The 15,169-nt window shown below is 39.9% G+C and overlaps 1 protein-coding gene across 1 annotated transcript in view; it reads left to right on the forward strand.

The window, feature by feature from the left end:
* SLC49A4 (solute carrier family 49 member 4) overlaps positions 1-15,169 on the forward strand; it is a 64,655-nt gene that overhangs the window by 33,932 nt on the left and 15,554 nt on the right. The window contains exons 4-6 of the mRNA XM_075757061.1: positions 5,232-5,361; positions 10,512-10,620; positions 11,238-11,305. Of these exons, the coding sequence (XP_075613176.1) occupies positions 5,232-5,361; positions 10,512-10,620; positions 11,238-11,305 (307 nt within the window). The remainder of the gene's footprint in view (positions 1-5,231; positions 5,362-10,511; positions 10,621-11,237; positions 11,306-15,169) is intronic.

Consider the following 15,169-nt stretch of genomic DNA (forward strand, 5'->3'; position numbering starts at 1 on the left):
TCCATGACAGGTTGGATTTTTTTCCTTTTGTTTCTGTAAGGATGGAAATCCAGTAGTCTTTCAGCATGAAATTCTTTCCTGCATTAAATTGTTCCCTGCATTAAGCAGCCTTAATTTGACTTGCATCTGCCTTCACATGTGATTAGATTATTAGCATTTAAGAATCTAACACTGAAATTAAAACTCAATAGACTTTGTTTTTAACTAGAACCGCTTAATTCTTATGTAGTGATCAATTTCAATAAAGCATCAACAGTTTAGTGGAAAAAAACACTGATATAAAATTCACCTGATACAACTTAGATTTTATGTCCTTGCTCTTTTTCATGCAATGGCTTCTATGGCTCTTTGTCATTTACCAAAATTAGCAGCAAGCTTTAAGGAAAAAGAGTTGCTTAAGTGGCTTAAGAGTCTTACGATCTGATTCTTAGTGGATATAAATTGCTATAGCATTAAGAGCAGCTGAACTTTACCATGTCATGTTTTTTTTTTCCCCGCTCTTACAATTGCAGCATCTGAAATTTAGCCAGGAGTTAGCCCTAAGTGTTCCAGGAGTCTTAAAGTATATATACTGTGTAGTTTATATACAGGTTTATGGGACTGAGTTAGCTGTTTGTGATCATTTATTCCTGGACGGTATTCTTACGGAAATTCTATCGAGTTAATACTCCTCTTAGGTGAAGACCACTTTACTGTTTGTTTTAAAGAAAGTGTAGTAGAAGTTGGGTCACTATTTCAACACGTATTTTTGAGTAACCCACTTATTACTGGACTCAAATGTATTGGAACAACAAGGAAATTCGGGTTTGGTTATGCCTTTTTCAGAGGTAAATATGATGTTAGATTCCAAAGATCTCATGGCAGATGAAAATGGCCAGTGTGAAAGAAGGAAAAACGAAGGCAAGTCAGCTTTTGTCCTGAGGAGCAGTAGATAAGAGGAAGAAAAAATCTAGCGATTAGAGAAGCGCTTTAGCTCTCCCTCTCCATATTTTCCATGGAGAGGGAATAATTCATCCAGCTGAAGGCAATACAGTTTTGTGCCTAAAACCACTGTTTTGAGTCTAGTAGCACCAGAAATGTTGCTTTCCGCAGCCCATTAGATTAACTTTCTCTACTGGGAGGTTTTCCTAAGCATTTTCTTCAAAAACTGTGATGTATGTTGCTTGCCACCAAGATTCAGAGGCGTGTCTTGCCAGCCCCATGTCTCAGCATGGCTCTTTCTGCCTTTCTCAGCTGGCAAGGGTTTTCAGACATCCCATAGACCTGTTTGGGATCGTTGGTCCCAGCATAAGATGATCCTACAGCAGCTCTTCAGCTTTGTAGGAAATGTGTGTTGTGGGGCATCTGTAGTTCTTAGTATTTGAAAGTGCTTTGAACAGAGCTAATTTCTTTGTGCAGTTGTGGTTGTTTTGTGTGGGGTGCGTCTTTTCAGGAGCAGCAACGCCTTTGGCTGTTCGGACAATGAAAAAAACCTAGTTCCTGAATGTTACTGGCCTGAGGAGAATTGCCGTGACAGTGGCAAGACGTTCAACTGGTTTAAAATTGGTAGGAACTTTCCCAAGAGGAGGTTGTCTTGAATCCTTTGTGGGATTTGTCGTGTCTCACCTCAGCCCTGTTTCGCCAGAGAGCTGAAGGAGCACGGTCCCCCCTTTCTGCCTCCCCTGTGTAGGCTCCAAAGGTGGAAGAAAGGCTGCCTTGTGGTGGGCAACTGCTTCAGGGTAGTTGTACAGCTCTGTTCACCTGTGGACCAAACAATACCTAATAGGTGTGGAAGGGTACTGTTTGTCCCCTTAATCAGCTGGGCAGAAAACAAAGCTCCAATTGACTTCACTAATTACTCATAAAGGCGTTACAGAATGTGGCAGAAGGAGTTGGATCCAAGTGTCCCACTTGCCCACTTCTTTAGCAAGTGTGGTTGGGCATGGTAGAACTTTTCCTTTCAGATGCTATGGGAAAACCAGTTTCACAAGCTAAGCACTCTGGAGTTGTGTTTGTAGTGGAGTTTGTTGCTGTTGTGTGAGGTAGCATTAGATAAGCAGCCTCCAAAAGTTAGGTGATGACTCTTAAAAGACTGTAATGATGTGAATTGGTAACTTGGGATCAGTAGCATGCCAAGAGTGTGCTAATTTTCCAAGGACTTAACCTCAAACATGATTACAAAGCAATTGCTTATAAACCCACTCTGAAATTGCTCAGTTAACTCCAGTCTCTTCTGTGTTTTAATAAATTGCTGTTCCTTTATCTCAAACGTGGACTAAGAGCTCAGCTAAATTACCACAGCCTCTTTCTGTGTCATCTGCGTCTCTGCACGTTCTGGTTCACAGCTGAAATAGTACAGATGCAGCAAATCAGGATTGAATTGTATTACCTGAACCGCATAAGGAAGCTTGAATTATTCTGGACTGCAACCAGAGTTTTTTAGCTGTGTGCTTTCCTAAATATCAATATAAAATCATTGTTTGTTTGTTTTAAAAAAGTGTGTGTGTGTGTAAAGTGCCCTCATTCCCCCTTTACATTTCAGGAAAAGATGGAGAGTAGAATCTGATTTTGGGTAGGTTTTTGTGCTATGAGTAGCCTATCAGAAGAAAAAAGACTGTATGAAGGAGGCTTGTGCTGCTGTAAACCTCTTTTTTTTTTTCTGTTTGGGGCTTGCAGAGGCAGCGTGCCTACTTCCTAGACTAAGAGGTAGGCAGCTGTCCACCTTGACAGTCAGAGGTCACTGTGGGATGGTACCCAGCTTTTGTGAAGCATTCCAGATTTACTCCTCAGCAAGACATATACACGGCTGTATTTCTGCACACTAATTTACGCTGACTTGTCCAATTGTGAGTGCTTTGCTGCGTCCATTGCACTGTTGAAAAGCCAGTAGTCAGCTCCCGTGGAAGAGTTCCTTTTTTGTGACTGCAGTTTTCTCGGTCTCATTATTGACCTATTTCTTACCTTTTATCTTTTGCTTGCTTTTATTCCCTGCTTACAATCTAAAACTTGTCCTGGGAATGTATTTTTCTTTATCTAGTCTGGTAGAGTAAATGATGATGGAGATAAAGGTGTGGGTTTCCTAATGAGGCAACAATGCAACATGTAAGAAAAGGATGTGTTTGCCAGTACCTGGACTTTTGATAGGGATGCAAGTGTGATACAAAGCTAAGAAGGCACTAAAGACTTTTATTCTTCAATTAGAGGGAGCTGCTTTAGTTACCAAAGTGAATTCTGTTCTTTTCCTTTGTGCATGAGGGCAGTGCTTGCAAGGCAAATTTGTTAGCCTGGAAAGCGTAACACTGGGAAACATAAAGAGTTGCAAGAAGGTACTACAAGGACCACATGCTGAATTTAATAATTAAAAAAAAAAAAAAAAGTGTTACTATACTGCTCCTACTGCAGCTATTTGACTGGCAGGAATCTTGAGACAGCCCACAGAAGAGGCCCCAGATGGGCACCTGTTATAAAATATTACTGTGACTTAAAAAAATTATAAACATGTTTTACATTCTTTAGAGAAAGACCTAGCCTTTCTCCTTATGGCATTCCAGTGTAATGAAGTTAAATAATAAGCACCTCAAACAAAGTTTATGGTTTTGTGTGGTCATGTTCTTGTTGGCTATACCTGTCTGCAGTCTGAAATGTTCCTTTAATATGTGATTAAAGCATGCGTATGCATGTACATATGTATACCTATAAACCTATATGTAGACCTACATGCAGGAGAAGGGGATTAACAGCTTTTGGCAAGTCTTGCTTCCCTGTACAATATCATCCTTTGGTGACAGAGCATCTCATCTCTTTCTTAGGTCTGGGATGATCAGTTACGACCAGTTCTTTATTCACTGCTCATGGTCTCAAAACCAATGTACACAAAGATAGAAATTAATCTGTTTTCTGGAGAACAGAGGAGATATAGTAAGAAGGTCTAGTTAAAGTGCCCTTGACCCTCGAAACGTGCAATTAGACCACAGCAGGAAAAAGAGACACCATGTAATTCAAAATGAATCCTTTAGTATTTGATCCTGAAGAATGGCATTGTTGCATTTATGGTATGCCTTCAAAAGAAATTTAGTGTAGACTTTTTTTCTGTATACCAAATAGAAGCATTAATTTCCCTTCCCCATCTCCAGCTGATCCATTTAGACTCCGAGTGTTATTTACTTTTCAGTTTCCTGAATTTATTTTCTTCTGGTTTAGCAGAAGAGCTGGCAAAATGCCATGTTCATATTGATTTATTAAAAAGGAGAAGAAAAAAGAAAACGAACACAATTGAGTATCCAGCTCTGCTGGAATTTATTTGTGGTGTTGGTGAACACTTTGTTACAAGATCACAGGTTCTTTTAAGATAACACACTTCAGCTATACATTTTTCTCTCTAGCAGCAAAGAATCTTGTTTTCAAAGGGGATAGGAGAAATACTGGGATTGAGGACTGTGGAGAACATGATATACATTGTAAAAGGCCTGTAAAACAAATTAATTAGACTGACTGTGGCATCAGAATGTCTGATCATGGGGCTTGCTGAGTATTTTCTGTGAAGTGCTTGTCACTTCGCAAGTTCAAGTCCAAATTTCTGCTATGAAATTTTTCAAAGATCTAGAATACCTGCTGCTAAACAAGAGGAGCACCTGCAAACAGCTGTATTCTTTCTTTTTTCTCCCTATTACCCGTACTCCCTCTATTCCTGAGCATTGGCTGCTCCTACACTTTTCTCTTTATATTCTGTTGCCATGCAATACTGTTTGTGTCTGAGATGCTGCCTTGCTTGACCTTTCGTTTGCCTTCATCATCCTGTGCGCTGAGTAATTGTCGTTCCATGCCCTGGGGCTTCCCCAGTCCCATCTGTTTAAAGTCTCTAGCACGCTATTACCTGCACTGCATTACTTCCATGGCGAGGAAATGTGGCCAAATCTTCGTAATGCGGTTCTCTCTAAAGAGAAAAAGCAAAAGCTTTCCTCTTGCTTCACTGAGTTCCCCATGTATAAGCCTGGTTCTCTGCAGCTTCTGTCACTGGAATGGACTGCCAGTGTTTCTCCATCTCATTGGTTCTCCATCTCAATTTGAAGTCTTGCTTGGGGAGGAAAAAAGAAGTTCTCCTTCAAGTTATGGAGTTCTGTTGTTGGGAGCACTAAAGCACTTGTGGTGGGATTTATGTATCAGAGGCTGGCTGATAACAATGCTGTACCAAAGTAAGTCTTTCGATGCTAACATTTGTTCTCGGTTTTGTTTTTCTTTGCCCTCTTGTTTAGAATTTGGAATGGTTTCCCTGATCTTTTCTGCAGCGTTGGCCTACTTCCCCTCGCGCCCTCCATTCCCTCCCAGCGTGGCTGCGGCGAGTCAACGACTCAGCTACAGGAGAAGTTTTTGCAGACTCTTAAGGTAGGTCCTCACTGGGTTTCCACTTCAAAGCATCAATAAATAAATAAAAACAAGTGTGCTTTAATCTTCTCATTGAGCAAACAAGTTGGTTTGTAATGCTCTTAAACAAAGTAAAATTAAATATTAATGCTGAGACATAAAAGGATGCTAACTGCTAAAAAGCAGACAATAAATTTTAAATCCTTGAGTATATCTCAAGTCTTCATGCCAGCGTCCTTCAGCACCAACACTGCTTTAGTCATCCTGTTAGCACAGCTTTTCTTATGCAATGCTTCTGTTACATCAGGTTATACAAGATTGTTAACAGTGTGCGTACTGCAAGGTGGGAGACAACAATTAACAGCATTGGGCATAACTAACTAATAAGCTGCTTTCTTCTGTGCTTATTATATTGGAATGAATTTGGAGTTTGCTTGTCATTCAATGGAGTATTCAGCTGCAGGAACAATGAATGAGCTATCTGACACCATTATATGATCTATTAAATCTCATTAATTGTATGTTTAAAATATGAAGTGTAAATAGAAGTGTCTCCAGATGTGTTTCTGGACAGGTTCAAAGGTGAGTTAGTTTCCTTTAAATTTTGATGTTTTGAGAAAAAAAAAAAGGTTATAAAGAAAGTGACATCTCCAACTTTGCAACTTTTCTCACATGGGCTTTTTTGGTAAGACACAGTCCTGCCCCCCGCAGTGTTGGTACAATGTCTTGTGTGATGGGAATCTGATCTCAGAGGAGTAGCTAAAGCACCTGTAATATTAATGCTGAATAATTGTGAAGGGCTGTGCCCTGTATGTGATACTGTACAGAGGAACTTCCTGGGGCAAAGAACAGCTCCTGTGGTGTGGAGTATGGCTGACTTCACTGGGGAACTTCAATGCAGTGGTTTCTTGGGTCATACAGTGATAGAAGCTGAATCTGCGTACACAGGGCTCCTTGAAACTTGATAATTATGGAGCTTAAGGTGTTTAGTTACTACAGACCTATTGTGGGCTGTACTTTCTAAAAGTGTATTTAGAGCCAGCAAAACCAACTCATCCCTTGTCATTGGGTTGTTTTTCTTTTGGTTTTGGAGGCTTTTGTTTCAGTTTGGGGGAGTGAATAGTTGACAAGATGCTTAATCCTGTGTGTTCATCCTGGAGCAGGCTAGCATTTGGGAAAAGGTGTGAGTACAGCTGGCTGGTTAGTCTGCAAAGTGACCTACTCAGGATATTAAAAAATAGCAATTCCCATAAGGATGCTTAGCACACACAATAATGCTGTTATGTACCCAAGCTGGTGTGTGGTGAGACCCTGCCTGAGGGCTGTGTTGTAAAAATGTTGCTGTTGAACAGAAATCCAAACATCAACTGACTCCGCAGGTGAAATATAAAATTTCTCTTGACAGTACTCCATTTGGGAGCTTTATAATCATTAGATTCCTTGTTCAAAGTGTTGTAAACAGTGAACCTGAGGTACTGGTAAGGTCAAGAGGTAAACAGCAAAGCTGGCTTACAATTCACAATCAATGAAACTTAAGAAAACAAACTGGACGCTTAAATAATGAGCATAGTTTATAGTGTCTCCAAGAACCAAGAGGGTTTTTTAAAATGCGGTCAGGTAGATCATTATATCTCCCTTCCCTCTGGTCTTTATGCATTCTTCCATGCTACCCTTTATCAAAGGCACTTCTTCATTCCTCTGTACATGAAACAATCAACAGTTCATCATTAAACCCACTTATCTTGGGGAGCCTTTCAGCAACTATCCATCAAGCCAAGGGGGTTTTATAAAAGGAAATGGTATCTGCCGTGCTTCAAGAGAAATCCATCATCTGGTTCATTAGGCTTCTAAGCTCTGTTGCCTGCCTAATCTAGGCTTCATAATTCTTGGCACAGAGAGGCTTTCTTTTGACTTAATGGTGTATACTGAAGGTAGTCAGCTGACGAGTACCAGGAATCATGATTTCCCTTTATTGCAGACTTACCCTCTGGTATAAGAACTGTGTGTAAGGCTTTTAGGATGTGTGTGAGCTGGTGGGCTGATCCACCTATGCACCAAAAAGCACTCATGAGAATTGAGATGTTCATAATTTCCCTCTTCTCTCCCCCAGGCTGCAGTCTTACTACTTCAAAATAAAGCTGTGTAGCATAACTTTACCATTGAAGTCATTGACCTTTTTCCTTGGATGTGAAAGGGATCTGTCACATCCTTGCAACTCCCATACTCCTTCATGCCTTCAGGTCCTTGAGCAGTCATCTTCATGACCTGCTTCCTGCAGACTTGTATTATACATATCTTCTTAGGGTCAGCCATCGCCTGTAGGCTGTTTTCTTTTGGGACTTGCTTAGGAACTTGGTTCTTCCTCCTGATTGGGTGGATTCCTGCTTCTGACAGATTATAACCATTAGCTGATGTGTGGTTATCTCCTGATGCCAACTCTCTCAGCCTGCAGTGGGAGACGAGAGATTAGTCATGGTTTGGGAGCTAAGCCCAAATCTTTTAACAGTCTATCACACACTGTGAAAAGTGTAGTTTGAATTTCCATTAGAAAAAGTACAGTGCCCTTTCTCAGTTTCTTGGGTGAAGCAAATATGACTTCTTTTTTATTTTTTTTTCCCCCCTCTATTTCAGAATATGCCACAGATTTCCATGGAAAAAATTCTAATACAAGTAAATAGTTGATAAGACTTAAAATCTGCATTAAGAAAACATGTAATGATTTTTGCTTTGAAGTAATTAGATGCTTTTAGCCAGTTACCTGCCTTTTATATTTTCAAGGGACTATGTAAGCAATTTTGAAATTTCATAACAGGGGTTTTGTGCATCATTATTTCTTTAATGAAACTTTCCTATGACATCACCATCCAGTGATGGAAGCTACCCAGAGTGTGCCTGATGTTAATAGGTGCTGTCAAAGTTATTCTGAAAATGGTGACTGGCTTTGATGGGGCTCCCCTCTGAACCAGCCTGTCTTACAGATCCTAGTGGTGTTAAGTAGGTTTCTGAAAAAAAAAACAAAAAACAACAAACAGAAGAAAAAGCCAATTGGTATTCCAGCAGAATGGTTTAACAGAGAGGCTAACGCTGATATCCTGTCATAAGGGCTGATACGATGGAAAACAGTGTGGGTTCATCAACTGGTGGTGTGACAGACAGCACATTTTTCTATTTTCAGTGGAGCAATTGCAAAATTGCAAAAACAAATACAAGTGACTGGAGCCATGAAAAGCAGAGCTTCTGCTTAAGATGTATGTTGCAAATAGCTTTAGCACTTGATGTAGCCAGCTGGACAAGGGGAGAGAATGCCATCTGGTGATCAGTGCTGGTTTGTCACTGGTCTTCTTTCTCCTGGTCACCTTCTTTAATCTGGAGACTAGGCAGGGTGGCAGCATGGGAGCCTCTGTCACTGAAGGATGTCATGATGCAGAACTGGTTCTCTAGTGTTGGGACTAGGCGTTGGACATGGCATAGAGCAGTTATCCCTTGGGCCAGTCTGTCTTGTTGCTTGAGTTACAGAAGACAAATACAGCACAGGAGAGCTCAGTCAAGTAAGTTACAAAGTACTCACTCCCACCAAAAGTAGCTATAATGAAGATGAGGTTCAGATACCCAAAGATTTTGAATATTGAGCAATTGTTATTTTGGAACAGTGCATTCAGACTTGTTCTCTCTTTCCAGTCTATGACATGGCTGTATATAATGTCTGTGCAAAATGGGCGCTCTCCCTTTTATTTTATTTTACAGATGTTGAATTAGCTTTTACATGGATAGTGCTAAATAGCATCAGAAAACCTGCCTTAAAGGATGCCAAGATGAAACAAGATAGACTAGGATAAGAGTATGGCATTCTTAAGAGAGAAAAATAGTTGTCAGGAAGACAGCAGACACTTTAGCATTCAGAGAAATATAAGCAGTGTGTGGAAGAGCTGAAAGTTTGGGAGTTGTTTTTCATTGCATTAAAAATTAAATCTGATATGAATGATACTGAAAGAGGAGGATATGTTCATGTGATAGAAATGTGTTATTCAAGAAGAGGATGTGTGAAAAAGAACAGTGCAAAAAAACACTGGCTGGTGTGCTGTGTGTGGAATCTTCTAGGGGAGTAAAACAGCGTAAGCTGCAAACCTCTGAATGTTTTGGAGAGTATTTGAAGCTCTTTTCCTCCCTCTTGGCTTTCATAACTATGTGCTATCAAGTTGCCACTGCATGCCAAGGAACTGGTACTGATCAGGATCCATTTTATGTACATTGTTTGGGAATGGTGGGGAGCCACGTTTTGTGGTTACACAGATATCCCATGGGATAACCTTGGGATTGTTGTAAAATCTCTTCACTTTAAAATATCACTGTTGCAGAGTCCAAAGTATATTTTCTGGTTTTATTTCCAAATTGAAACATTTTTGAGGAAAAGTTGGATATTTCTTAGCAAAGACTTTGCATTTGCTTTTGGTAACGGTGGGTGGGTAGGGGAAATTGGTGGTGGTGTTTGTCTGCCAACTCCTGTTTAGCTGTGTACAATGAAAATGATGACACAGCTTTGACTGCTTCATCTTCACTTGAATACTAAAAGTTGAATAATTTTTAATTGGGAGGAAAAATCAAACACGTTGACTATTTAGAGCAGAGTATTATGCTTGTCTCTGTTTTTTGACAGTTCAAACTGTCAAAATTTTCCACTCTTGCAACTCATTCCCAGAGCTCTCCCTGCCTTTCACCAAAATAAAGAGCAGTAAAACAGTTAAAAAAAAAAAATTCAAAAAGTATGAATCTCTGATTTTATTCTTGAAATACGCTTTTTGCCATTTAAATTAATGCTTATTGTTCCTAACATACACTTAGGCTAAGTAGGTTGCCCATGCAAATGCATGGAAGAATTGCTTGCAGAAATGAGAAACACATGAGCCCAGCACGTTACAAAAATCTTTGAACTATGTGGAGAGACTGGCTTTTTTATTATCAAGTGGTAAGGCAGTAACATCTCAGCCACTGGAATTTCAGTGACATGGCCGGATACCTACCTTGTTTTTCCTGGCTCACTCCTCCTTCAGACCTCTGCTTTTTTTTCTTGATGGGCAGAATGTAGATTCTAGGGTGTCATTTACTCTAGCAGCTAATCTTAGTGCAATTTCTAACATAAGCTGCAGCTAATTGCATATGTTTTGTCTTCACAGCAATTTCCGATTCTTGATGATTGCTTTAGCCTATGCTATACCACTGGGTGTTTTCTCTGGCTGGTCTGGCGTTCTGGATTTGATATTAACACCAGTTCATGTAAGCCAAGTAAGTATCTCCTGACTGATAATCAGCAACTATTTTGTAAGTTTGTATTTATGTTAATATGTTGTATTTTGCACTAGCATACAATTTTATCAGGTTTTTATGTTTAAGCTGCTATTAATACACACGGACCACTTTTCTCCTGAAATTTTAAATAAAATAAACTGTAGTTTTGGTATCCCAAACTGTTGCAGTTCTCCCTGCTGACTCTTCACAATCGTATACACCTCTTGACAAAAAGAAGGAGGCAGGTAAACAAACGGGACTATTGTTGGCTGCTGCACCTTTAGTGAAAGAAAGTAATGTTTACCAGGTGGGAAAGATGAAGTGGGGAGAAGAGGATTTCTAAGCTTTTGATAGAGTATTATAAAAATCCAGAGGACATTACTCAGATTCTATAAAGAGATGTCACATTTAGAGCATAGACTACTTAGTCATACTTTGTTTTAGTGAATTTATTTCCTTTTGAATATCCTAGAGAAAGTCTTGCACTTCAAATTGTTGTTGGGGGCTGTTGCTAGCAGTTTGCAGCTCCTGCACACCATTTGTTTTGAAAGTAACGTCTTATCATCTTATTTTCTCAGCTTTAACACATTTCTTTGTTTTGTTTTTCCTGTCAGGTAGATGCAGGCTGGATTGGATTTTGGTCTATAGTTGGAGGTTGTGTTGTTGGCATAGCAATGGCAAGGTAGGAATAATTACATGTCCTTCTCCATTTCTTCAACTGTGATTGTCATTTAGCTTATCCTCTTAATAACATAACTTGTTTTCTCTCATCTTCTAGAAACCTGAAATGGGATTATGATGTGTTTCTTGTAGAGCAATAATTTGTATATTCCATGTTAGTGGTTACTGGGGGCTGAGAACTCCGCATGCGTATAGCTCAATTTGGCAAGTCATACTGTTACTCCTGACAAGTCCTTCCTGTATGCTCCCTTTAAACTCAGTTCTTGTGAATTCAGCTGCCTGGTATGAGGGAGAACCCATTGTAGCACATTTGGAAAGCACTGAAGAAATTAGTGTCTGTCTCCTTCCATCAACACTTTCAGGCATATTGCTTCCTGAAGGGATATTGGGAATGTAGCACAGGCAGCCTACTCACAATAACGTGATGTTCCTCCACAGAGGAATCAGTCTGGGCCCATTTTGCTCGATTCCTACATGGGCTAATTATTTTCTTGCTGTATTGCTATGGGCTACAGTACGGGTGTACCTACACTTTTTATATATCCAAATACAGCATGCTCTGGCTATCATGAATGCTGATGACATGGGAAACAAAAAAGCAAGAAATGGATTGTTCTTCCAAGAGCTGACTGCTTTTTTTTCATTGAGATCCCTTTTTTTAAAAAAAAGGATGTGGGGAGGGAGACAAAGTCTTTCAGGAGGTACTTGAGTGAGTTTATAGAACTGATTAAAACCAATCACATGTTTCCCTTGCATCAAGATATCTAAGCATTGTCCTGGCTTCTCTATGTCCCCTCTTTAGACTCCAGTTCTGCAAGGAGTTTAGCACAAGTGCAGGGGTCTGTCATCATTACACTTACTGTGGGATTGTGGACCCAGAAAGGCATTTTTTTAGGACAGAAATTGAAGCTCTTTTTTCACTTGCTTTGCATCATCCGAGTACACAATGCATAAAGAAATGTGAGGTTTCTCATCCTGACATTTTGCAGGCTGCCTAGCAACTGCAATGGAGGGAGAGGAAAAAACTCCTGACCTAGGGAAAAGAAACGAGTGCTTGCCTCCCATCCACTCCAGATGCAGGCCAAAGACTTAATCTAGTGAAACAAAGTTCACACCCTGATTTCCTCTAAAAAGAGTTGCTTTTGATTAGCTAAGCTCAGATACAAGGTTTTCTCTGCAAGCATAGATGTTTAAAACCCACTGCTGTAAATAACACATGCTGTAGCAGGTTACATGCTGAAGCAGGTAGCATGCCAGTTCAATCTTTTCCATCGTGACTTAATCTCTGATATATTTGAAACATTTCAATAGCAGAGGGGCAGCTCACTTAACTTTGTTAGAAGAGAATCTGCTGACTCAACGCCAACATGCAAATATCAATCTTTATGGTAGATTAATTTATTTAATATATTGCCTGGGATAACTTTAAGGAAATGCTGACAGTCTCTTTAACTGCTTCAAAATTGATTTCAAACCTTGTTGAATACCAGTATTTTGTAGCATTCAGAGCTTCGTTTTTCAGTAAATTTAAAAAAAATACCAACAGTCTGCCTCCAAATATGTCTTTCTAACTTGGGCGATACACAGTTCAAATGGGAGGGTTTGCACACAGAAAGGGAAGGAGGAGGTGATTTGTCACTCCTGACGGATGACTCTCCCTCTTAGGCCTATTCAGCATTTATCTGTGTAGGGTTGAATCAATGACGAGTCTGACTGTAATCTGCTGAAAGTTGTAATTAGGAAAATTAACTAATGATTCTTGTCAAGGGTGACAAGTTGATGTATTTCAGTGTCAGAACTGTGATTTGCCAAGCAAGCAGCTGTCTCCCCTAATCACCTCTCAAGAAGTTGTTGGTTTGGGGTGGGTTTTTTTCTAATTTTTCTTTCTGCTAATTTATCAAAGAAAAATCAGTGCAGTTTCGGAATTTGCTCTTTCCATTTTTGTCAATGCAGGTTCAACTATTTAGAACTGTAACAACCTGAGCCTTGTCCTGGAGCATTTGGTCCTGCATGTCACTGTAGATGGTTAAATCATCTATATTTAAAGTAATGCCCAGTTTAGAAATTAGTTTATCTATCTCATTTTCAAAATGGTGCGAGTTTTCCTCAGCACAATACATAAATCCTCCCGCTTTCCACCCACTGCTGTCCCAATAGCCATGAACATTAGCTATGTTTAGCTAATTTGTGTGATGCATTTTTATAATTGAAAAGCCTGGGCTATTTTGGGCAGCTGGCAGGTGCCGTACCCTTTGCTGGCAGCTTTCAAATGATACTGGTTTGAAGAAAAGCAGTGTCAAAGAGCGACTTTCATATCATTGCATGGAAACATAAATCTATTCCCTTTTCTCAGATTTATTTTTCTTTTGCCACATTTGCTAATGATCATAGATATTTCTGAGGTTTTGTCCTCCACAGCTCATTTTTTCTTCCTGCTTTTAACCTGCAGTGTAGTCAAAATGCTGAAACTTCATGACATGGTGATAATTTCCTTAGCAACAGACAGTGTTGTTGTCAGCAACGCAGGTTTGTGATTTTAACTGTAGGATCCAGCCTAGGGCTGGATTTGCTGGGTTGCAGGCGACTGTTACCAGCAGCAGAGGTCTGTGTCTGGGTAAGTATGCACCTTCTCTCCAGGCAGGTCTCCTTTTTTAGCAGCTGCAGACATCCCCTTACATGCTAGATGATGAAGGAGGATTTAAACAGAACAGAAGGTTTTTGAAAGCAGATCCTGGGGTCAGAGGATAAAAATAATTTCATTTTTTTATTGAAACAAGTATTCTGAAGAGTTGACTAGTTTACAGTCATCTTTATTCTTCTATAGCCAGACAAGAAGCGGAAGTCCCTCGATTACCAAGTTCAGGCTAGTTTGCTATGTCATTTTTTTCCCATTATTTCTGTTGCTGGCTGAATTCAGTAGCTGTACAAACCTTTCAGTTTGTATTTGACCTTTCTGGAGTCCTGTGATATCTGAGAGCTCCTTGGAGCACACTGCTACAACTGATACCCAAACCAGGATCTTTGCGTCAAAAGGAGTTGCAACTGCTCAGTAAAGGCAGGTATTTGCTCCGCTTACACATCTAAACCATTCAAGATAGTTATCGTCTTCCCATCACCACATATCTCTGGTGATAGGATAGAGATGGAGGACCCCCTAGAGAACACTTTCAGACCTGTTGTCTGTGAATGTCCCTCCCTGAAAGCTGGTGTTTCTCACACTGTTTCATTAGACAGGATATACGTAACTGCTCTTGCCTGTAAGGAGAGGGAATAGTTATGTTTGCTGGGAGGCAAAGTAGGGAGTCTATGGGGAAGAAGTCTAAAGTTTGTGCTTCGAGATGCTTCTGAGAGGCTTTTAAAATTGCTGATTTTGACCCTAGTGATCCCAAAGAATAATTAAAGAAACTGGCAAACCACTGAGAAGAGGTGATCCTGATTGCTGGATTTGGATTGTCAGAAAAAAACAATGGTAGCAGCTAACCTCTGACTATTAGAGATTAATGCATAAGCCACTTGAACACAGCAGTCATAAACTTTTAAGATTATATGCAGCATTGATCTTCCTCTACTGCTTATCGAATTACTCACTGCTAAATTCAATGTGAAATTAAAGCACAGGGAGAATCAAAATAAGAGGAAAGTGGGTTTGTTTTTTTTTTTGATTGCATTACTTGTACATCTCTTATGGTGTATGTAGGCTTCCTAGTTCTCAAAATGTTGGTAGCATTATCTGTTCTATCAAGTAAGTTATACAGTATCTGCCAGTGATCTTTGCTAGGGGAGAGGAGGCAGTTAGCTGACAGACGGGACAAATTTCATCATGGACCATCCTAGGTGGATTGTGCTGCTGTTAGCCTTATCAAGG

Source organism: Balearica regulorum, chromosome 6 (assembly GCF_011004875.1).
Source record: "Balearica regulorum gibbericeps isolate bBalReg1 chromosome 6, bBalReg1.pri, whole genome shotgun sequence".
Lineage (NCBI taxonomy): Eukaryota > Metazoa > Chordata > Aves > Gruiformes > Gruidae > Balearica > Balearica regulorum.